The following is a 23,936-nucleotide window of genomic DNA, read 5'->3' as shown; positions in this document are numbered from 1 at the left end:
GAGGGACGAAATGTAGGAAATGTGGTTTGGAAAACTGTAATACCTTTTGTTACATGAAAGAGCATGTAAGCTTATGAAAATACCCACAGAATTTTCTTAGTGTGCACACCTACAGTTGGAGACAGACTGAACTAAAACTGGCTTACCCGGGATGGATAGCAGCTGTCGACTATGGCATGTACACGAGTTTACTGAGTCTTAGGTACAGATACCTATCTGCAGAAATCCACATTAAAGAACAGAAAAGTGCAGTGCCCTCAGCCAACAAAAAGGGACTTGGGAAGTAATACATAAATTCCATTAAAACTGACATTAAAGATATAAGTATTACATTATTATACATGACATGCAGAGAAAGGAAAGACAATTCAGGCAGGAGCATCGTGCATTCAGATGTGCATTATTTATACTATTTGATGGGTTTGTTTAACCATAGTCTTTGACCAGTGAGTGTTGGGAACCGGAAGTGATACCAATCTAACACTGAAAACGAAATTTAATTTTTATCTTGTCTCCTAACCATTTTAAGGAAGAAGTCAATGCCTCCGATAATGAAACCTAAGGAGTTTTATCCATATACTATTACATAGTCACACAGGAAAAGCCTTCTGTAAGACCAGGTCAAAGGAAAGCAAACAGCAATTCCACCTTTTAGATATTGCCATCATTTCAGATTCCTATTTTTTACAAACTGCTGTGAGCACATTTATACATGTCAGGCTTGCACAATAAGAAAATGGCTTTATGGAATGTATTTTTGGCACAAAAATATTTTCTTATACCTCAAATCAAAATTTTCACCCACAGAAAATATTAAGCACAGAGGCGCTTCAGTCGTGCTTGCTTATCTATGCAGAAACCCAGAAGAGCAGCCAACTGCTTCCCAGGATTTTGTATTAACCATGAGATACTTCTCTTCCAAGGAATAGCACCAATTTTATTACACCTCAGACTGGGGAGTGCTCCTTTCAAGCTCTTTAATTCCCTGGAGAATGCGCTTCGTGTGGCCCACTTTCGGTATCCCCAGGTCCTAAGAAAGGAAGGAAAGAAGGAAAGAAGAAAGGGGGGGGGAGACAAAAAGTTTATTGATAAGAGAAAACATAGCATTGAATGTTTAACCAGCAGGTACATAGTTGGCATTCAGTGCATCCATTTTCGTTTGTATTCAATGGTTTAGGAAGTGACAGCTAGAAAAAAAGAAGTTAATAAAACAAAAATAACTTGCCACTGAAAAATTACCAACTGGTAAAAAAAAAAAAATTCGACACAAGCTCTGATTAACTGTTACTTTCATAAATTGTACACAGCAAGGCAGTTCTTTAAGAATCAAAACCGACAGCTTTTCTTTTCTTTCTATATTGCATGGCAAGCACTTGGTAACCATTTGTTGCAGAAGGGAAGACAACTCATGTAAAACAGCGGTAATTCGTACTGGGACACACTGCGAGGGAGAGTTTCCACTTCTGAGCCCTACAGTTGAATTGCAGCAAGTGTAGTCAGTTTGCTAGTGTGACAGACCAAGCAAGCTCTTCACTAAACAACGTAAAATATCTGAAAATTATTATATTAGTAGGAAATTAAAATAGAAATTAAAATTATTAAATTAGTAGAAAAGTAAAATAACTTACAAAGTAACCTAAAAAGTAGATTGATTCTCAGGAAAGACAGATTCCAAATACCCACCTGAGTTTGTAAGAATATTTTTTGAAATTTTTAAATGAAATAGAACAGACTGGATTAAGTATACACCACACACACACACACACACACACACACACACACACACACACACTCCCCTAAGCTTTACGAGCTCTTTAAATTCTACAGCCAACAATGGAAATATTCTTCCCAAAGCCAGTGCTACTTTCAAGCCTCAGATAATTCCAGGGTAACATTTTTATCATATTTAAATGATCCAGAAAAATGATTTTCTCATACAATATAAAGCCATCCAGCATTAGTCCCAAAGCCACTATATATCTTCTGGGAAGATGACAAATATAAAACCTAAAAGCATGGCCAAATCCTAGATGAAGATATCAGTGCCTGTTACCTAAATTTAGAAGGCAAACACATTGACCACTTCACTTAATTTCTTTTATTTGAGTGGAATATTCAGGTAATCATCATACTCTGTGGTAACAGATAACTTCTTGCAAAAAACTTAGTATTTTATTTCTTTATTTATCCTCATTAAACTTTGCTTTAACGGGCCTCAAATATCTGTGACAGATTCCTGGTCAAGTTGTTTCCATTAAAAAGTGTTGATTTTAAAAACTAATAACTTAAAAACTGCCACCCACAAAAAGCGGTCCACAGAATATTCTCCTTTTCTTCTAAAGGTTTTATGATGCAGCGTTATCATTAACCAGTCTTTCACTATTAAACTTAGATGGCCTTGGGAGAAACAGTTGTGAGACTGGTCGTTTGTCACTGATTGAGACTGGGGTGGCAGGTGTTGGGATAATATTCAGTGAGCCTTCTGGGCAGCCTAGGTGCCCTTGCCAGTCCCAGCAGCCTTCTCATCCACTGCCTTGATGGCACCCACAACAACTGCTTGTCTCGTATCACAAACAACAAAACGACCCAGAGGTGGAGAGAACAACGGCAGCATCACCAGATATCAAAACTTTGGGCCCAGCTTCCAGCTTCTTACCAGACCGGTGATTAATCTTTTCTTTCAGCTCAGCAAATTTGCAAGCAATGTGAGGTGTGTGATAGTCCAGTCCAGGGGCACAGCCAGCACCGATCTGGCTGGGATGGTTCAGGAGGATCACCTGAGCAGTGAAACCCGCTGCTTCCATGGGTGGGTCAAAAAGCTGAGTGTTTTAGTATTCAAATACTAAGTATTTCATTTTGGGTCGCATACACACTGTGTTCTCCAGAACAAAATGTTCTCCAGAGGAGGCAGGCCCTGCTCAGAATTACTATCTTAGTATAATAAGATCAGTGCTTTCCATAATGTAATATAGTTACATTGACTTCTTTACTTTTGTTTCAGTTTAGTACTTTTACATCTAAGGGGTTAGGCTGTGATGAATTTATCTAAAATCATTAGCTTTTTCTTTCCCTTTCTCCTGGTTATCACATATTGCTGTGCACTTCTCTTTAGTGTTTTCTTTCCTATTGGCTTTTTCTTTCTTTGCAAGGATAGGCCCACCTTTGCCAAAGTGTATTTTACTTTGCAAATATTCAATTATCTTTCCAGTTTCATATTACAACTTTCTTCCCCCCCCCTCCCCCCATGGAACCAGGGATTGAACTCAGGCCCCTTGTGCTTGCAGGGAAGTGCTTATTCTACTGAGCCTTCTCCCCGGCCCTTCCAACTTTCCAAACTGGGGCAAAAGACCCCAGAAATTAAAGAAACAAAATTCACAGCTGTGTTTTAAACCCTTTCTGTGGCAATTTCATTTTTTCCTACTTTACTCCGCAAAGGACATTAGTACTATCCTTTTGTTCCTTCACCAGCTGAAGCATATTAGAAATTTTCCCTTTCCAATCTAATCACGCTGCTAGCTCTAGTTCTTTCAGTGATAAAGAAGTAAGAAGCTAAATCCTCAGCAAGAGTGAGGTGGATGGAGGAGAAGCACAGCAAAAGAAGGCATAACCTCTAGGGCAAGAAAACATTCAGCATTTTCAGGCAACTGAAAAAAGGGAAAGGTGGATGGGGTATGACCCAGTGAGGGGCCAGAGATGACCTATGAGGTAAACAGGTGGAACCTTTCTGTCCTCCACAAAGATGTGAGTCTTTATTCTCTGAGAAGGGGAAGCCACTGAAATGTTTTAACTGATACACTTGGTGGATAATGTTAACACCCTGGTAGTTGCACTGTAGATTATGGACTGGAGAGAAATGAACAATGGAAAGGGTGGGAAGGAAGCTACTGGTCAGATGTGACACTGGTGTAGGGTAGGACTGGGGACAGGGAATCACAGAATGAGTGGAGACCAGAATCAACATGGCTGGCTGAGAGGCTGGGGAGGTTGCAGCAGCGGCTGAGGAATGAAGAAGAGAAAGACTCTGGGCTTCTCCGCCTCCAGCAGCTGGAGGGCCGGAGGTGTGATGTACTGAGATGCACATCCCCAGAGTGGGATAGGAGATGAAGAATTTGCTTTTAGGCATGTTAAGGTTATATCCCTATGTGTCATCCAAGTGTCAGAAGAGACCACTGGTAAGAAAATATCACACACACACACACACACACACACACACACACAAAGACAGAGAAAGAGAGAGAGACAGAGAGAGACAGAGACAGAGAGAGACAGAGACAGAGAGAGACAGAGAGAGCACATTGATGATGTAATCCTGAATTTCACAAACACTAAGGTCAGGCAGGTTGTTTGAATTGTTCCCCTAAAGGTCCACTGTGTTGAAGGTTCTGTTGCTAGCTGATGGGATCTGGGCAGCTAAACAGATCAAGATGGCTCTAATCCCTTCAAACAGATTAATCAATTGATGAGTTCACGGCCCAAGGGGCTTGTGAGAATGTGGAGCCACCTGGATGGGGCAGGTCACTTGGGCTGTACCTTTGAAGGGTGAACCTTGTCACTAGCGCCTTCCCTCAGACTCTTCCCATCCCTCCGCTTCCTGGCTGCTATGCGGGGAGCAGCTCTGCTCTACCAGGCCTTGTCCCGTGAAGTCTTGCCTCCCTGGAGGCCCCTGGCAGTGGAACCAGCTGGCCAGGCGCAGACCTCTGTGGCTGTGAGCCAGATCACATCTTCCATACTTTAAGTGCACTTAGCAGGTATTCTCTCACAGCTGTGGGAAGCAACTGACACAGCGGTTCTGTGCTAACAAGCTTTTCTTGTACGATTTCCCTTTCCACCCCCCACATCCTGTTTTAGAACCAAAATAGTTAAAGACAAAATGTCAATACATGTGTCTAAAATGAAAGTTTTAAGGGAAGGAAATACTTTGCATTGAAAACAAAACAGAACAATAACAAAAATTTGTATAAAGCTAGTAAGAAAGTCTACTAAAATAATTCCCCACCATCTCCTTACTACTCTTAATCATTATTTTTGTTTTGTCTGTTTGTTTTTTTTTTTTGATAAAATTGTTTTAATGATAAAGAAGCAACAAGCCCAGTTTTTAGCAAGAGTTAGCCAGGTGGCTGGGGGAGAAGCTTGGCGAAGAGGGCATGTGTGCAGGGTGAGAAAACTTTTTAGCATTTTTAAGCAATCAAATAAGAGTCTCCTTATAGCAGTTGAGGCTGGCCTTGCACTCACACCGATCCTCCAGCCCCAGCCTCCTGAGTGCAGGGATTTCAGGCATGCAACACCACTCTGGTTTCTTATTCTATCTTTAACATAGTTCCTATTACTCTAACTTTGCCTCCGTTTATATATGTGCTTTATCACTGCGCAAATATAAACACCGGTATCTAGGTTCATGCATGCTTTTGTTTACCACCAATCTGGTTTGCAAGCAGAAACATTTGACCAAAGTTTGGGTTTGTTTGCCAATTCTGCACTGAGTGACAAACATGAACACAGCCTTTTTCCAGAATTGTGGAACAAATTATTTAGGAACTGAACACTATTTGCTGAGCACTGTAATGTGCACACGTGTATATCTGTGTTTATATGTTGGTATGGATTTACACAACACATATGCATTTATATAACACATAAATATATTCATGTGCATATTCTTTATACAGTGTTTTCCTTAGATGTATGCCTATTTTGTGGGCCATGAGATACAATCCTCCAGATGATGGACATCACCTAGAGAAGCTGGCGTAACACTGTAAATTAGTATTAATGTACAAGTATTACAGCCTGCCAATGATAGTTCTTTTTTGGTACCAGCGATCGAACTGGGGACCTTGCACTTGCCAGGCAGGCGCTTAGCCCACTGAGTTATTTTCCCAACACTACCTGCCAATGACATGAGAAGTTACATTAATATCTGGCTGCAAGATCCCCTATATCTACCTTTTGTTCACTCATTTCAAAATTTTAACTTAACTTTTGCTTCATGAACTTTATATTTTGCTCTGCTCCAGAATTATGATTCTCAATCATGGTACTAAATTAGCTGTTATTCTATTATTATTATTATTGCTAAAAATTTTAGACATAAGTGGTATTCACCCCTTTGCTGCGCTAAAACATTGATTATTCTAAGATATATACATTACCTGATCCCTGTCTCCAAAGATCACTAACTTGTAGATTAAGGCATTATAAGTGTATGAATATATAACGAATTTAATGTCATAATTCTCTGTCTTCTAGAATTTCGTACATAGACAGCGATCATGTCAACAGTGGTAACTTATTACAGTTTTAAAATGCTAGTGCGTGGCAAGTACTAAAGTTTTATTTTTAACCACTGTACAGAATAAAGAGCTTTGGCTGTCTCTACTACTGATTCTCTGCACAAAGAAGAGAATAATAGAAGAGAATTGCTGAAGACCATCAATTAATGACCTTGTTTCTGTATCATGAATGACAAGCCTTGAGCTGCTGAGAGGGTAAATTTATTTTTGATAATAACAGAATGATAATACCCTGTGTCAAGGAAATTTAAATTTATTAGTCTAGTTGTTTGTCTAACCCACGAAAGGCAGTTTACAAACACAATAAAATCATAGGATTATACGTAGCTACTGCTTGTATCTCCTCTAGTTCCATACAATAGCCTTCTCTCTGCGCTACATTTCCAGCCCTTTTAAAATTTTTTATTTTAAGATAAGGCCTCACCAAGTCATTATATTGCCTTCTCTGGGCTTGAATTTGGGATTTGCCTGACTCAGCCTCCTAAGTAGAGCGTTGGGATTATAGGTGTGTGCCCCACACCTGCCTAGAAAGGTTCTGTTACAGATATTTTATAGAGCAGGGTTTTTTTGTTTGTTTGTTGGTTTGTTTGTTGGTTTGTTTTGGTTCTGGGAATCCAACTCACAACCTTGTATGCTTGCCAGACTGGCACTGTGCAGCTGAGCTATATCCCTAGCCCTTGTTATAGATGTTTTAAATTGCTTTTTAGTTTTACTTTATATTATTTTTTTTTAGTCTTTGCCAGCAACAAATGCAAATTTTCATGCTGATCCAATACAACAAACTGATAGAAACACGATCCAGGTGGAAGGATTAGAACGGGAACAGTCACAACAATGGGCAGAGCAAATTCACTAAATTCATGCTGCATTGTAGCATAATAGCCAGAAACTAATTTTGATAGGAAAATATTGTTGACAATCTTGTTTAGAAAGCACACAAGAAACTCAGACTCTAGGGCAATGAATGTTAGATTACTGCAAGTTCACATAACACAAGCCAGGCCGAAGGAAGGCATGTAACAAAAGAGACACAACACAGGATAAAGGATTCTATTTTGCAAGAAAATTCTCAAGAGCAGAAAAGTAGCACAAAGGAAATACCTTCAGATCTCGCCTTTCCAGATGCAAAAGTTCAGCCCCTCTGATGTCATGACGGATGAAGATTTCTTTGTACTCTCCCAAATTGAGCAGATCCAGCCAAGCAGCAACTTCCTCTGTGCCCCATTTCTGAACTACCAAAGTTAAGAGCAAAACCCCCTTAATTTCTACGTGCTCAATGCATTACAAAGCAAAGGTCGGCCGAAGAGGATGCAACACAGAGTGCAGCAGCAGTGCCAGCAGAGAAAGGCCAAGGGTGCGCTTTCAACAGAAACATGTTCCTTTTTTTCTCATGCAGGTTACCATTCAACACGAAGATCTGACCATACAGACACTGACGACTGTGCCCTCATGCCTTTAGTTTTGTTGTTTTTTTTTTTTTTTTTGCAGAACCAAGGATTGAACTCAGGCCCTTGTGCTTGCCAGGCAAGCATTTATTCTACTGAGCCATCTCCCCAGTCCATGCCTTTAGTTTTGTTAAAATCCTCATTAAAACTATCCTGATTACACAATATACATAAAAAACTTAATCTGCATCTTTAGGATCAGTGGTGCAAGGTTTAACTAAGTGCTGATGATTTCTTTAAGTTTTCCTGAACAAAAACTGTTATAGTAAAAAATGAGTTACACATGCTAATTAAAAAGTTTAAAATCTAAAATAAAGCATTCAGTTTTTTACAAACTGCGAGTTTCAGGCTGTGCTGGCTTCAAGTGTTATTTTTATTGATTCTACTGCTATTAATAATTGCAGCAATAATTGTGCTGTGAAATTAATTTAATGTCATTTAAAAACTGTCAGTACTGACCTCTTAGTGGCCTGTGTGTCATTGTGTTTTTCTTTTAATATCAAAGATGCTAACTTATTGTTTTTTCTAAAGTAAGCCCTCAGTATTCAGGTTTAATAGCAGCGCTGACACTGTGCTTAGTGGGTTTTGGACTGCAGTTTTGCACTTGGTCTGTACAAGCTTCACCACCACAGTGTACAACCATTCTGACACTTTATGCAACATTTGTTTTTAGCTTAATTAAACCTAGTTATTTGTTGCATTTAGTTTTTTTAATGTCTTCACTAGCTGCTCTATAAAAATCGTAAGAATTTATACTTCTTTTTAAAAATAGTGACATGACTCAGAACTTAGGAAATTCTTATAATTGAAGGAATTTATAAAATGATATGATTATGAAAAGGCAGCTCTCGTAGGATGTGAAGGTGCCTCAGCACTAGGGGGGCAGTACACTGACCCCTAAAGGAAGGCAAAAAGGGAACTGGAAAAGTAGCAGCATACACAGGGCTTAATTTTCACTTGAGAATGTGAGTGTCACAGCAGCTGGTGAGCTGATGGCCTTAGTGCAGATTACTGTTTTAAGACAAGGAAAATGCATAACTGAAGTGGAAAGTGTATTTACCAAGTTAAAGGAGGTAAGCGAAAGTTTCTATGTTCCACTTAGCAAAATGCTCTCAGTCTTGAACTTTAAAGAAGAAAAGCAATTAAATTCCTACTTCTGCTTTGGCTTACTGCACAGTCAGGCCCATGACATCTAGCGTCTGCGTAACGCAGGACGACGCTCACGGCACTCGAGCTCCAGTATGCTTGCGCCACCTCACTGCCCAAGTCCCTTTCCCCATCACACACACTACCTACCGGGCTGTGAACTTGTCTTCTGCTTTGGAACCTTTTCCTTTTTAAACTTTGGCACTATACGAAATACTGTGCTTCTATTGTTTCTTTTTGTGCAATCCATAGGAGGCTCCTGTTCCAATACAGTAAAAAAAGATTTGCTTTAGGATATTAAGAAAAGCCCAGTCTGTGAATAGAGATATGTGGGAATAGGTTATAAACACTACACATTGCACAGCAGCGGTAACTTGCAAAAAGGCTCATGAGGTCCTGTATTACTGAAAACGTACTAATTTCAGCACAGTGCCTAGTTCACAAAGATACCTTGCCCCTTATTAAGAACAATACATTTCAAAGTAGTATTCAAATTTTATTTTCCCTAAATGTTTCTTTTTTCTTTTTTTTTTAATTGTGAGAAATAAATGGTTATTATTTATTTATTTATTTATTTATTTTTCTTTTCAAAGTTTTATTGATAATGTTTCTTTTTTCAAAGCTACACTCTATATTCGTAAGGAGGTAGACTGAATTTTACATACCTCATTCTCATTGGGCTGCAAGATATAATAAAGCCAGGGGATCTCCGTTAATTTCTGTAACTCCACCTCCACAGAGTGTAAGGCACTGGATACCCGCTCTTCGTGTGGAGATTCCAACTGCTGCTCGCCAGCAAATTAAAACGTAAAACAAGACTCAGTGACAAACAGAACAACTTCTGTCTTGATGGTGAGCATCCTTATTTATAAGGTTAATTTCTTAAAGATAAAAGAATGTTTTAAAGAACAAACTTACATATTTAAAGTTTTAACCATTTGGATAGATTCATTCTAATTCTACACAAAGATGATGTTCGTAACTAGTTTGACAAATAATTTCACAAGAAATATTACTTTTGGTGTTCCTTTTAAGTAAAAGTCTTCCCATCTCTCCTATCCTTTTTCTTTTTCTTCCTTCCTTCTAAATATCCATGCCTGGTAGAGTTGTGTCACTGTTTTATTTGTGTCAAAAATCCTTTAGGTTTACACAAGCCACTACATGAAGAAACAGTGTCTTTTAAATTAGCCAAAAAATTAAAAAGCTCTTGAAAAAAATAATAATTTTAAGGAAAAAACTCAGAAAAATTTACAGTAAAAAATCTTTCTTATGTTATCTTACATTTATGTTACTGTAAAAAAGCAAAGTGAAATGCAGTTAATAAGCTGAAATAGTTTGGATACTTTAAAAAGAATTTAAACTCATTCAGAGGAGTTATTCAAACGTATTTACAAGTTGAACAAATTATTCGTCCTGCCTTGTTACTAACTGCAAACTAAGGGAAAGTTAACCGATTTCAGGAGTCTCACTTTCCTCTTCCAGAAGGAGTGTAACATGACATTACCTCTGAGGTCTCTTCTAACTAATACTTTCACAAATTTCTTTAAAACTATACAGAACCTGGGTCAGCAAGATAGCTCAGTGGACTAAGTGCCTGCAGGGACTGGGCTCAATCCCCCATACCACATGCTGCACCAGTCCTGTCCCCCATGTGCCAGCCACTAAGATGAGATGTGGTGTTGCACGCCTATAATCCCAGTGTTGGGGAGGCTGAAAACAGGAGGATTATTACAAGTCTGAGCTATATAGTGAAGCCTTGTGTCAATACATTAAAAACAAACAAACAAAAAACTAAAAAAAAAAAAAAAAAAAAAACCAAACAAAAACAACTATAGAGATCCCATATAGATGCTCTTAGAATTTTAGAGGGGCCAGGGAGATGGCTCAGTGGAATAAGCACTTCCCTGGCAAGCGCCAGGGCCTGAGTTTAATCCCCGGTTCCACAAAAAAAAAAAAAAAAATTTTAGAACTGGAAATTCAGAAAGAAAATTATCATTTATGATGTTTTTGTTTCCTCTTGTTATTCAGGGTTATCTACTTTCTCTAGTGGTTAAAAATATGGGGATTTTCTACCTTATTGTATAACATTTACCACTTTCTTTCTTGTCTAGGAATATATGCTGATTACAGTCATTCTACAATTTATTACAAGGAGTCAACTAGTTTTAAAATATAATTATTGTGATACTCTTGTCAAAGGGTTTGGTGATATTCACTGGAATATATTTTAAAGCAAATATTCATATTTGTCAATGACAGATGAGTGTGTGTGTGTGTGTGTGTGTGTGTGTGTGTGTTGGGGGTTCTTTCCATTTCAACATAATACAGCTGAAAATGTGAACAAAGAGTAGTTACAAGGGAGGAAAAGATAATTGATCCATTAGACCCCAACACAGCAACAGCATGTGTGTATATACCCGTCTCACTTTTAGGTGACGACAAGACTCAATGCTAGAACATGAACATGGACACTACTTTGAAGAAAGGCTGACTCTGGGCTGGCATTCATACCTGATGGCCTTGAACTATGGTCAGATGCAGACTTGCCTAAACTTGACTTCACGGACTAAACTCAGTCAAACTAGTGGTAGTTTTTGAAGTACAGTTCTTTAAACATCGCATCTACAAAGTGTCTTTCTGTAATAAGCAAATCTGGAGGACCACACCAATCCCATTTCAAATGTTAATTCCAGGAACAAAACCCATGATCTCCTCTATTTTTGAGCAATAATGAATAACCAAGGAATGTTACCATTTTATAAAGCTCAAGGCTCCAAAAGCCAACTGGGGAAAGCAAGTAGCATGTGATGGCATCTATGAGGGGAAACACTATTCCTCTTTTTGAACTCACTACATAGCCCAAACTGGCCTCAAAGTTGTGGTGATCCTCCTGCCTCAGTTTCTCTAGTTCTTGGATTGCCAACATGTGACAGGTATTTTTGTTTGAATCTTTTTTTTTTTAAACATTATTTGATTTACTATTATTATGTTCTTTTGGAGACAGTTTTGCAATGCAGTCCAGGCTGGCCTTGAACTCACTTTGTAGCCTAGGCTGGCCTCAAATTTGGAGTTATCTTCCTGCCTCAGCCTCCTGAGTGCTGAGATTGCAGGCCTGTGCCACTGCATCCTGCTTGAGTTTGAATCTTAACTCCAAAATTTAGTCATGCAATTTCTGGAAGGCCAAAGACTGGCAGAATAGGAAGTCCCAAGGACGGAGGCCAGAAAGCAGCTTCTGCCTTTGGACTGCTGATACGCAGGTCCTCTGATACAAGTAAAAATCCAAGAATTTATGTCATCATTTAAAAAAGCATTTTATTTATTCACTTATTTGTGAGGTATAGGGTCCCATTACACAGCTCAGACTCATAGCGATTCTCCTGCCTCATCGTCCCCAGCGCTGGGATTAGAGGCGTGCACCACCCTGCCTTGTTTCAGTGGCGGGCACAGCATGCCTGGAGTTTCAGGGCTTGCACAGCACACGGTACTGGTACTGGGGACCGAACCCGGGTCCTTGCACTTGCCAGGCAGGTGCTCTGACTGCCGAGCTACCTGCCAGCCCTTTTTTCATCATTCTTACATTATCAGTCATTTCATTTCCTTACCAAAGGAACCCTGCCAACTAGCAAAGATTCTGTTTCATTATATAGCGCCTTCACGTTGATGGCTATTTCAGTAGCAGTATCTCTTGTAAGACTCTAGAAAAGAAGAATATCGAAGACACATAATTATGTATTACACTGAAATTCCATCATTAGTAGATACTTTAAATTTTACTCAAAATTCTCAATTCACATTATAAATAACTTTTAAAAATCTACCAAAATTCTATCATTGTAAAATTTCATGTTTTTTTCTAATTAACATGTCACAGAACCAAAAAATCCACTTACTACAGTAAATATACTCAAGACTACATCTTTTACCTATAAATAATACTTGCTGGCACCAACCTATGCACATTTGCATTAAAGTTAAATCAAAATTATGTCTTTTTTATGTATTTAGTGTAGGGTCTTACAGGGTCTCATACATAGATCAGATGTGTAGCAAGCCTCCTGTTTTCAGCCTCCCAAGCGCTGGGATTACAGGCATGCGCCACCACACCCAGTCTCCATCATTGTCTCAGTGTGCCCCAGGGGCGGGGCCAGCAAGGCCCAGGGATCAAACCAGGCTGCTGCACTCCACCTAAGCAGGCGCTTTAGTCTGCTGAGTTATCTGGCCAGCCCCAAAATTAGGTCTTGAAGGGGCATTATCTGATTATACAGACCCCAGAATAATCAGGGTTGGACCCTCCAGGAATCTACTTATATGCAAATTTCTGCATTGCATATTGTGACCATCTGAAAAACTTGCAGATGAACCGCATAGCCTAGAACTACTGAAAAAAAAAAAAAATCCAGAAAAAGGTAGGTCACCAAGGTAGAAAAAAATATGTTGGTAAATTTTATCTTATTTACGACCACACAATAAGCACAAATATATTATAAAACATTTTAAATGTATTGCAACACACAATACATGCCTTACATGGTAACATTTGCAATCAAAAGAAATGTAAAAGGAACGGTGCCACATCAAGTCATAACTGCATAAAATTAACAGCAGAGCACACTATACTATAGTCACAATTTTTTTTTTTTTTTTTTTTTGGCAGAACAGGGGATTGAACTCAGGCCCTTGCGCTTGCCAGGGAAGCACTTATTCTACTGAGCCATCTCCCTTGCCTCTATGGTCACAATTTGAAGCCACTTCTGTTGCTACTGCAACAAGCTCAGGTGTTGAGAGTGTCTGCTAACAGTGCAGGCAATGCTAATCTTCTTCACCTGAGCAGTTCATCACTTCTGTAAATTAGGTGTTCTAGTAAAAAGTGATCTCTCATGATTCTTGCATATTTTTACTATATATAATACGTGTAACATGCAAATATATGTTGATTGACTTTTTGTGTTATCAGTTAATGGCGGCTGATAGTTAAATTTTGAGGGAATCAAAGATTATCAAGTGTCATGAGGGATTCGTGCCTTTAATCCCCATATTACTCAAGTGTTGACTGCAGTTAGCTCTATCTCAGTAGTGCCAACCAATTCCTTTTTATAGTTATTGAGACTCAGCATTTACTTGAATATTCATTTAGGCAAATTCAATCAAATAATTAAAGAAATAAAATGGTATCAGTTTTCTCTACACCATACCATTATACCATGTTTCATGTTTCAGGAGTTATATTCAATCCAGTCTATTATCATTGAAGTATATATTTTAAAAAGTTTTATCAGTATATGTTTGTAGAAATGATTATATTCATTACAGGGAGCTGATGTATGTACATAATACATTTTAATTCATTTTGTGTCACCTTCCCAGATATATTTACAACTTAGTAAAACAAAATGAGGGGTTGGGGAGATAGCTCAGTGGGATTAGTGCTTGCTTGGCAAGTGCAAGGTCGTAAGTTCAATCCTAGGTATCAAAAAGCAAACAAACAACCCCAAAACCACACAAAATGTAGTACACAGTGTCAGTGTCTGACTTCAAAAATAAACGGATATCACTAAAGATAAACACCAATGCTTTCTATGTCTTCTCTTTACTGAAGTGTTGGGGCAAGGAGGTAAAGAAGAAAAGATGGCAACAATTAGTAGGAGAAAGACTAGGGGCTTGGGGAGGCACTGAGTTTGGTCCCTAGCAAAGAGTAAACGATTGAAAGTAAAATTAAAAAAGAAATGGGAAGAATTTATAAACAGGAATCAAAAAATGGCAGGAAAAAGAAAACAAAAATTTGGCCACAAATTCACCATGAGGTTGGACAGCCACGCATCCAGTATACATAGTGTTCATGTGCAGAGCATATTTATAATTTTCAAATACACGTGTAATACTAGAAGAATCTGTGGAATGAGAATTTACCATTGGAGCTCACCTCCGGGCACCGCGGGTTGGCTTTGTTCAGCGCATGTGAGCACGCGTTCACAGCGTGGGCCAGTTCTTGCTCCAGGAGACAGTGAATTGTGGCCGCTTCACAAATCCTAAGAGTAAAAATGACATAAATGAACCAAATTTTTTTAGAGCATTGCTAATATTTTTTGGGGCAGGAGAGTAATGAAGGAGGATAAAATGAAGCACTGTGAAGATTGGTTAATCAGAAAAAACATTTGAGTGGCATTCACCTATAGATCTCACAGGGTAACCTCAATCCTCATTGCCACAGAGTGGAATTACATTAAAAAATGTATACATATATAAAATTAGGCTTATAATTAGACAAACATCTCAGATGTGTTAATAACAAATTATTTTGCCCTAGAATTAGAAAATGAGAAAGGTCATAAATACAGAGTAGAAACTTATGCTTTATTCATTGACATTTTAAGTATATTAGTTAAAATGCATCTGTATGTTAAGTGTTTTATATACATCAATTCTCACAATCTTATAAAGCTATGCTCATTTTCTCCACAGGATTATGACCATACAGAGAGCATAAGTGATGAAGCTAAGATCTACATCCATCCCACTCCAAGGCTGATTCTGGCACACTCCTCTGGCACTCAAAACTCTAAGAGGAGTCCAGAAAGACAAAATCCTGTGTGGCATGAAGACCAAAGAAGAGAACAGAGCAAAAGTTCCACCAATTGCTGGAACGTGATGTAAGGCTTGTAGAAGTGGAAAAGCAAGGCTAGTCAAGTACTTCTCACTTCTGATGTCTTCAAGGAGAAAGAACTTCAATCCAGTAAAGGGACAGAAGAAACAAGAAAAGGGACCGAAGCCCTGTCTACTTGAAAGAAGAGTAAAGGAAAATAATTTAATTCTTACACACCAATACTCCAAAGCACAGAGACAATGTAAATGAACCTCAACTGAGAAACTTTAGAACAGAGCTAGGTAAATGGTACTCTAATTCTCAAAGAATGAAAAGAAGTAGATCAACTTTAGACCAACATTTCTAACTGCCAACTGCAACTGTCTCCTGGATATCTGTAATGTAATTTAAATTCTTCAATCCAACATAGAACCATTATTTTCCCTTTCTAATCTGCTAATTTGCCTGCAGGCACAGGATTTACCTCTACAGTATCTGTTAATTCTTACAATAAAGTCGTTCTTATGATTCCTTCTTTGGTAGGTTAGACTTAGGTGAAAAGTTAAGAAACTTGCCCATGTTATCTTCCCCTCGCTGAAAGTTTATTTCTGGCTATAGTGATTTTTATCAGTTTTATACTCATAGATCCCATTTTATTCTCTTCCCTTTCTGTCTACCAAAGTTAGCTTACGAGTGGTCCTTAAAAATCTGTTATATGCTTATCAGAAACTAATTCTACGACTTCTGATTCTCTTTGGAAATAGGAGTTTATATTCAGATTTATCTCTACATTCCACAAACATTCGTTACCAATCATAAAGCAGTATGTTAAATGGATATGTAGTGTAAATACCACAGATAAAATAGGAAATTGTAACAGAAAGTACTGTGTGCAGAGAAAACCAAAGTGTTTCTATTACTGTAAGATCTGATCCTTGGAGCGCACAGAGGTGCTCAGACTGGAGAACCTAACAAAGGATTCCTAGTGAGGGAGAACAGCAAGCTCTGAAGTACAAGTGAGGCAACAAGCACACCGCTTCTGATTCCACGCACAGACCGAATCAAAAACAAAACAGGCCGAGGCCAGGCTCATGGTCAGTAAAGGCCGCAGGACCGCAGTACCTGGTAATTAGCTCCTCTGCAGCCTGGGAGCACAGCTGCATCTGCGACACCTCTTCTGTGGCCAAGTCAACGGCATGCTGGATGTACAAATGGGTTCGAAGAACTTGTTTGCCAGAGTCACACTTCTGTTTATCTTCCCAAGATTTCAGAGTGCTCTCAAAGGCCTATTTAAAAATCAACAGCGCAATAAATGGTTACCTGAAAACTCTTGAGATCCAGGCAAATATATGTTGAGATACTATCTGACTCTTTGGAGCTATGATGGCTTTTTCTCTAATCTAACAAGTCATTAGATATATCACAAGTATTAGAAAAGACATTTTAAACGGGGCATGGTGATGCAAGCCTGTAAACCTGGCACTTTGGGAGGCTGATGCAGAAAGATCTCAAGTTTGAGCCCACCCTGGCTAATTTAGTGAGCCTTTGTCTCAATATAAAAAACAAATAAAGGGCTGGGGATGCACTTAATAAGAATTCTCTGAGTAGTTCAATCTCTCAGTAGGAAAAAAAAAACATATACATACAGTTTATAAAGACTATGTTTTGATCTTTTCTTACTATTTTACTGGGTAGTATGAATATTGCCAACCTTATTTATTAAAGGTTGACCTTAATTAAAAATATATGTTCTGAGAACAACAAAATTATGGAGGTAGTAAAAAAGATCAATGATTACCAGGAAACACGAATTTGTGGAACAAGGAAAAATCTGAAAACAGTGAAGCTACTCTATACAACACTGTAATGAGGCATAGAAGAAATTATGTATGCCAAACGCTATAGGTATGCAACACAGAGAATAATTAACTCGGGCATTAGTTAATAATAAGAATGTATTAAAGTTGGTTCACTAGTGGCAACAAATGTGTCTCAATAGTGCAAAATGTTAGTAAATACGTAATTTATGTGTAGAGTAGGGTGGGAGGAAAGAAGGATGTAAGAATATTATAATTCTCTGTATTTTCTACTCCGTCTTTCTGTAAACTTAAAACTGTGATTTTGAAAACATTTAATTTAAAACAAAACTGAATGGGTATTTGTTCATATTTAAAAATTACAATGACCTAAATGTCAGACCTAAGAGACAATTTAATTTTTCCTTGTTTTCTGTTTTTAGTAATTTAAGATATTTTAAAGAACAGCTTGACAAACATGCTGAAGACTTTCTTTGGTCACATACCCTGTCCCTTGTTAGCATCTGAGCTCTGTTCTTGTGCACAATTTTGATGATTCCTGGAGGCTGAACCCATGCTTCACCATCCACCTGCACTGGGACTCCTTCATCACCAAATATAGTGATTTTTACCGTACGGCACTGAAATAAAACAAGCACATTACTTACAAATCATCCTGAAGAAGGGACAATCAATCTCTGATTAGGCTTAGATTTTAGTCCATTCTGTGGGGTGGAGTTCCCATGCTTTACTACTTGTCATGCCACAGTAATCAGTGATTTTCCATGAAAGCCAATCTTTCCCAAAAGCATTCTCAGGGTAGGCATCATGTGGAAAAGCTTCCCTCAGCCCTCCGTAGCCCAAGAAATGAAGTCAGATTTATTTGATCAGAGGTACCAACCTGGGCTATTCGATGGTGCTGCAGTTTGATGACCCTTGACACTGCCATTTGCATGCTATCAAATATTGCAACAACCTCCAGGATTTTGTCATCAAATGATGGAGCAGCAAATATCTGCAAGGAAAAACTATATTACATTTTCACTGGAAGTTTGGGTAAAGTGGCACATGAAGTAATGTTAACCCTGATACATATGCCAGGATCTTGTGTATGCTAGGTAAATATTTTACCACTGATCTACATCCCCAGGATATATACATATATATATCCTGGTACTGCAAACAAGTGTGTATTATAGCAAATATGAAGTTCTTAAACATTGTTTAATTTCCTAGTAGGTGTTTAAGGAATGTCATCTTTATTTTAATCTCATTGATTTCTGTCCTTCAAAATATTCAAAAGTGGTAACAAGCTGGCAAAAAATGTTGATGATTAGTCTAAATTGTACTTAGAGCTGGGTGTGGTGGTGCATGTTTGTATTCCCAGCACTTAGGAGGCTGAGGCAGGAGGATCGCTGCAAGATGAAGACCAGCCTGGGCAACAAAGTGAGCTCATAGCCATGCTGAGTTGTGTAGAGAGACCCTGTCTCAAAAAGACCAAAAATAAACAAAACTAGTACAATTGGAATATACTCATATCATAAACATTAAAAATACACTGTGAGAGGGCCAGGGAGACAGCTCAGCGGCATATAGTTCAAGCCCTGGAACTGGGAGGGGGGACTGTGAGGGGGCGGTCTAAGCACCTCCCTGGCAAGCGCAAGGACCCAGGTTCAATCCCCAGTACCACATGCTGCGCAGGCCCCTGAAACCAGGCATGGTGGCACACTCCTGTAATCCCAGCACTGGGAAGGCTGAGACAGGAGGATCACTATGAGTCTGAGCTTCGTAGTGAGAACCTGTACTAAACAAACAAACAAATAAAAAATAATAATAATTAGAAAAATACATTGTGAGGACCAGGGAGATAGCTCAGCAGCACAAGCATCTACCTGGCAAGCATAAGGTTGAGTTTGATCCCTGGTATGGAAAAAAAAAAAAGAAAAAAATAAGCCATTGTGATTTATTTTATATATAATCTTGTAAGTTCACTGAAGAGCCATTCCCAAATATGTCAACAAAAATAGCCTTACCTCACTTGATCTTTCTAAATAAATAAGCCTTGATATTACTAAAATTACAATTAATAGGAATACACATACAAGCTTGGAAAATTAAAGGTGCTGACATCACTGTGATGATGCCCCCATCCCCACCCTAAAAGCGGCCACGTGATGACGTCACTTAACATGGTGGAAGGAACTTTGTAGATGTGATTACATTAGGGACCTTGCGACAGGGAGCTTGCCCTGCATGCTCTGCGTGCACTCAGGATAGTCAGGATAGTCTTACGCATTACTAAATCTAGGAGGAGGAGGCAGAAGAGACCAGAGTGATACAGTATCAGGCTTTAGCCTTCCTTAGTTCAGTTGGACAATGGAGGAATGGGAGCAAAGTTTAAAACCCAGTAAGAGCAGGAACAAGATTCTTCCTCAGGGCCTCTGTGGCAGACTTCTACTACGCAAAACTACACAATGATTCATGTGTACTGTTAAATTTGTGTTAATTTCTTATAGCAACAGAATAATAATACTAGGTATGCTATTAAAAAGCTTCTCCCTTTCATCTTCTAAGTTGACTTTCCCAATGGATATTTTTGTTTATCCAGAATATTATTATCTACAGCCCAGGATAAGACCTTCAAATAGGGGCCGGGGAGGTGGCTCAGTGGAATTAGTGCTTCCCTGGCAAGCGCAAGGGCCTGAGTTCAATCCCTGGTTCCACAAAAAAAAAGACATTCAAATAAAATCTTTTTTTTTTTTTTTTTTAGAAGAGCAAAGTTTTATTATAGCTCAGAATTTGTAAAGGCTTCAGTTCTGACTCCAAGGCAGGGTGGTATGGCAGAGAAGAAACAGTCCATGGCAAAGCAAGGCAGGTAGAAAGCCCAAAAAGCAAGTGCTAGCAATGGCCCCCTTTCTGTTCTTTATATTCCTTTCAGGCTGTCCACTCTTACTAGGGGTCCCTCAAATAAAATCTTAAATCTATTTTATCCCTCACCTGCCCAATGTATTCTGACTTAAATATTGAAAAGCACATTTTATTTGTATGTGCTTTGTTTTTTTTGTTTCATATGATTTTATGGTACCAGAGATCAAACTTGGGACCCTGCACTTGCTAGGTAGTCACTTAAGCCACTGAGCTATCTTCCCAGCCCTGAAAAGCACATTTTAAACAGGAACTATTCCAGTAATACAACATGTTTGTTCAGGAAACAAATTCTCACTCCATTATGCTACTTACATCATCTTCTTTGGTTCCACCCCAGAAGTTAGTGCCTCCAGCGTAACTCGGGATGTTCAACACTGCTATGCCTTGAAGACTAGGAAGAGGAATATACTGTCCATCACACTGCAAGAAACAAAGCTCAGAGGTTAGACAGACAGAGCAGAACCACTAGTCTGAAAGATACTAAAATGCTCAGTGCTAGCAATGTTAGCTTTCTTGTGAATACCTTCTTACACATTTCTTTACAAAACAAACACTACTGGACATAAATAAGATAAACACCAACACAGTTATAATGGTGGACCTCAGTACACCATTTTCATTAGTAGATCAATTAGATAAAAAAGTAAAAACTATCACAGTTGAAACAAATCTTTGAAAAAAATGATATATATCCAAATCTTTGAAAAACAAAACAAGCTATATATATGTATATATATGTATGTATATATATATATATATATATATATATATATACACACACACACACACACACACACACACATGTATACATGTATATCCACCTAACAGCAGAATGCATATTCTTCACAGTAGTACATAGGACTTTCTCAAAAAAGATCACATGCTAGCTCATAAATCATGCATAGAAGAACAAATTATTCCATGCATGTTATCAGAACATAGTTCAATAAAACCAGAAATCAATGGCAAAAGAAACCACAGTGGTCTGGTGATACAGCTTAGCAGCACAGGCGCCTGCCTGGCAAGTGCAAGGTCCTGAGTTTGATCCTTGGTACCAAGACAAAGAAATCATGTAAATTACACAAACACATGGAAATTAAACAATACTCTCTTAAATAATCAATGGATAACAAGAAATTAGACATTTTCTAGAATCAAATGAAAATGCCAAGATGATATAAAGAACTTATAGGACACAATGAAAGCAATCCTGAGAGAAAAGTTTATAGCTGTGAATGCCTACATCAGAAAGACAGATTGGCTCACATAAATAACCTAATGATGTACCCCAAAGTCCTATAAAAACAAGAACATTCCAAACTCAAAGCCAGTACAAAGAAGTTTCAAATATCAAAACAGAAATTAATGAAATTTAAATTAAAAATATAATACTAGATCTAGTGAATTGAAGGGAGGTGGTTCTGTGAAAGAATAAACAAAATATAACAACATGTAGTCACTCAGACCAAAAAAAAAGGAAAAAATGTCCCAAATCGATGCAATTAGAAGTGAAAAAGGCAAACTCACAATGAACACTGCTGAAATAATGAACATTATTAGTAATTACTTCAAAAATCTGTACACTAGGGCAGGGGAGATGGCTCAGTGGAATAAGCGCTTCCCTGGCAAGTGCAAGGGCCTGAGTTCAACCACTGGTTCCGGAAAAAAAAAAAAAAATCTGTACACTAGTACATGGGTGAATTCAGAAAAAAAAAGATCAAGTCCTAGATACAATTACCAAACTACTAAGAAGATATAAAAATTCTGATTAATCTATTAACAGGCAATAAAATTGAAGCTGTAATAAAACTACCAACTAAGAATAGTTCAGGTCCCAGTGGACTGGCCACTGAATTCTTCAAGTGCTTTAGGGAAGATCTAACATGAGTACTACTCAAACTCTTTAATGAAATTGAGGCAGGAGTACTGTACTCCTTCCTAAGAGATGGCATTCTCTGATTCCAAAATCAGAGAAGGATCCAACCCAAAACAGAGAGGGAGGAAGAGGAGAGGGAGACAAGGCACATGCCTACCTGTTTAATAAGCATAAATACAAAAATCCTCAAGACACTGGCAAAGAAAACTCAAAAACTAACAAAAAAAAATTCATACATCAAGACTATGTAGGCTTCATCTCAGTGATGCAAGGATGATTTAATATGCATGAATCAGTAAGTGTAATAAATACATCACATAAACAGAAGCAAAAACAAAAAAAATCACAGGATCATCTAACTGGAAAGTAAGTGCAGAAGGACCTTATTTCAATCCAAGACAAGCAATTTACTACAAACCAGAGGCCAACATAGTATTAAATGACAAAAAGGTTACAACTTTCCTTCTAATTCAGAAACAAGATAAGGAAGGCTGTTATCATCAGTTTGGTTCAATATGGTTCGTGAAACATTATCACTGGAACAGAATAGAAGATCCATGCACATTCAACTTTCTGATTTTATAAAAGGTACCAGAGACATAAATTAGAGGGAAGACAGCCTCCTTAACAAATGATGTTGGGAAAATTGGCTATCTACATGTATAAGACCTACAACCATTTCTCTCACAGTGTATTAAATTAAAATTAGAATGAATTAAAGAACTAAATGTTTGAACAGGAACATAATCTACTAGAAAAGTTAAAATACTTGAAGACACAGGCATAGGAAAGGCCTTTCTGAACAGAACACCAACTACAGAAATAATATAAAGAATCTACAAATGAGATCACATCAACTGAGAAAGTTTCTGCACAGCAAAAGAAATGACCAAGAAAGTGAGAGGCAAGCTCTAGAAAGGGAAAAACAAACGGTCACTTATTCCTTAGGCAGAGGACTAATATGTAGAATATATATGGAACTCAGAATTAAACCCCTCCCAAATAAAAGACCCATTTAGAATACTTCTTAGAAGTATAATGGACAATAAATAAGTGAAAAAATGTTCAGTGTCTCTGGCCATCAGAGAAATTCAAATTATGTAACACTGAGGTTCCACCTTATTCTAGAAAGGTTATCATCAAGAAGTTATATTCATTTATTTGTAAATTATTTTTTTACAATGTGCAATCTATTATTCTCTTGTTATGTATTCATTTCAGAAATATTTTTCTAAAATTCACGGTCTACGTCTTATATCTTTCATATTTCAGTATTTGTCTATAATTTTTAATTTGCCATGTAATTATTGATTTTCAATAAATGAATTAAAAAAGAAATCAAATTACATCAAATGCTGGTGAGACTCGGGGAAAAATGGAACTATATATTCTATATTATTGATGAGAATATAGCAGATATATTTTCTTTTTTTTTTCATCTGTATTTTAGGGAAGGGTCTACAGGGTGTTCAAGGTCTCACTACTAGATCAAACTTATAGTGATTCTCCTGTTTACAGCCTCCCAAGAGCTGGGATTATAGGCATGTGCCACCAAGCCCAGTCTCAATTGCCATCTCAGTGCGCCCCAGGGGCAGGGCCAGCATAGCAGGCCCAGGAATTGAATCCCTGGCCCCTGAGCCTGCTTGCAGGTGCTTTAATCTGCTGAGCTATGTGTCTGGCCCTTATATAGATATATTTATAGTAATATTTTTATTATTATGTAGATTCCTCAACATCTAAATGCTGAAACTAGAAATTTCTTTCTACCCAGCTACTCTCTCTTTTAAATATCTTCTTGAAGAACTTAAAAAATTATATTACAGTGATACATGTTTATAACAGCATAACTCATAATAGCCAAATCTTGGAAAGCAG

At 38.0% G+C, this 23,936-nt stretch overlaps 1 protein-coding gene across 1 annotated transcript in view; it reads right to left on the bottom strand.

Moving 5' to 3' along the window:
- Positions 1-14: 14 nt before the first annotated feature.
- Positions 15-23,936, bottom strand: part of Dgkh (diacylglycerol kinase eta) — a 221,300-nt gene continuing 197,378 nt past the window's right edge. The window contains exons 21-30 of the mRNA XM_023700138.1: positions 20,498-20,605; positions 18,159-18,272; positions 17,764-17,898; positions 16,584-16,747; positions 14,802-14,907; positions 12,484-12,576; positions 9,547-9,666; positions 9,032-9,140; positions 7,392-7,522; positions 15-1,030 (exon numbers count right to left, since the gene is read on the bottom strand). Of these exons, the coding sequence (XP_023555906.1) occupies positions 941-1,030; positions 7,392-7,522; positions 9,032-9,140; positions 9,547-9,666; positions 12,484-12,576; positions 14,802-14,907; positions 16,584-16,747; positions 17,764-17,898; positions 18,159-18,272; positions 20,498-20,605 (1,170 nt within the window). The 3' untranslated portion in view covers positions 15-940. The remainder of the gene's footprint in view (positions 1,031-7,391; positions 7,523-9,031; positions 9,141-9,546; positions 9,667-12,483; positions 12,577-14,801; positions 14,908-16,583; positions 16,748-17,763; positions 17,899-18,158; positions 18,273-20,497; positions 20,606-23,936) is intronic.

The sequence above is a fragment of the Octodon degus genome, unplaced genomic scaffold (assembly GCF_000260255.1).
Source record: "Octodon degus isolate 3935 unplaced genomic scaffold, OctDeg1.0 scaffold00122, whole genome shotgun sequence".
Taxonomy (NCBI): Eukaryota; Metazoa; Chordata; class Mammalia; order Rodentia; family Octodontidae; genus Octodon; species Octodon degus.
Note: the sequence above shows the minus strand (reverse complement) of the source record. Positions and strands in the feature narration are given on the sequence as shown.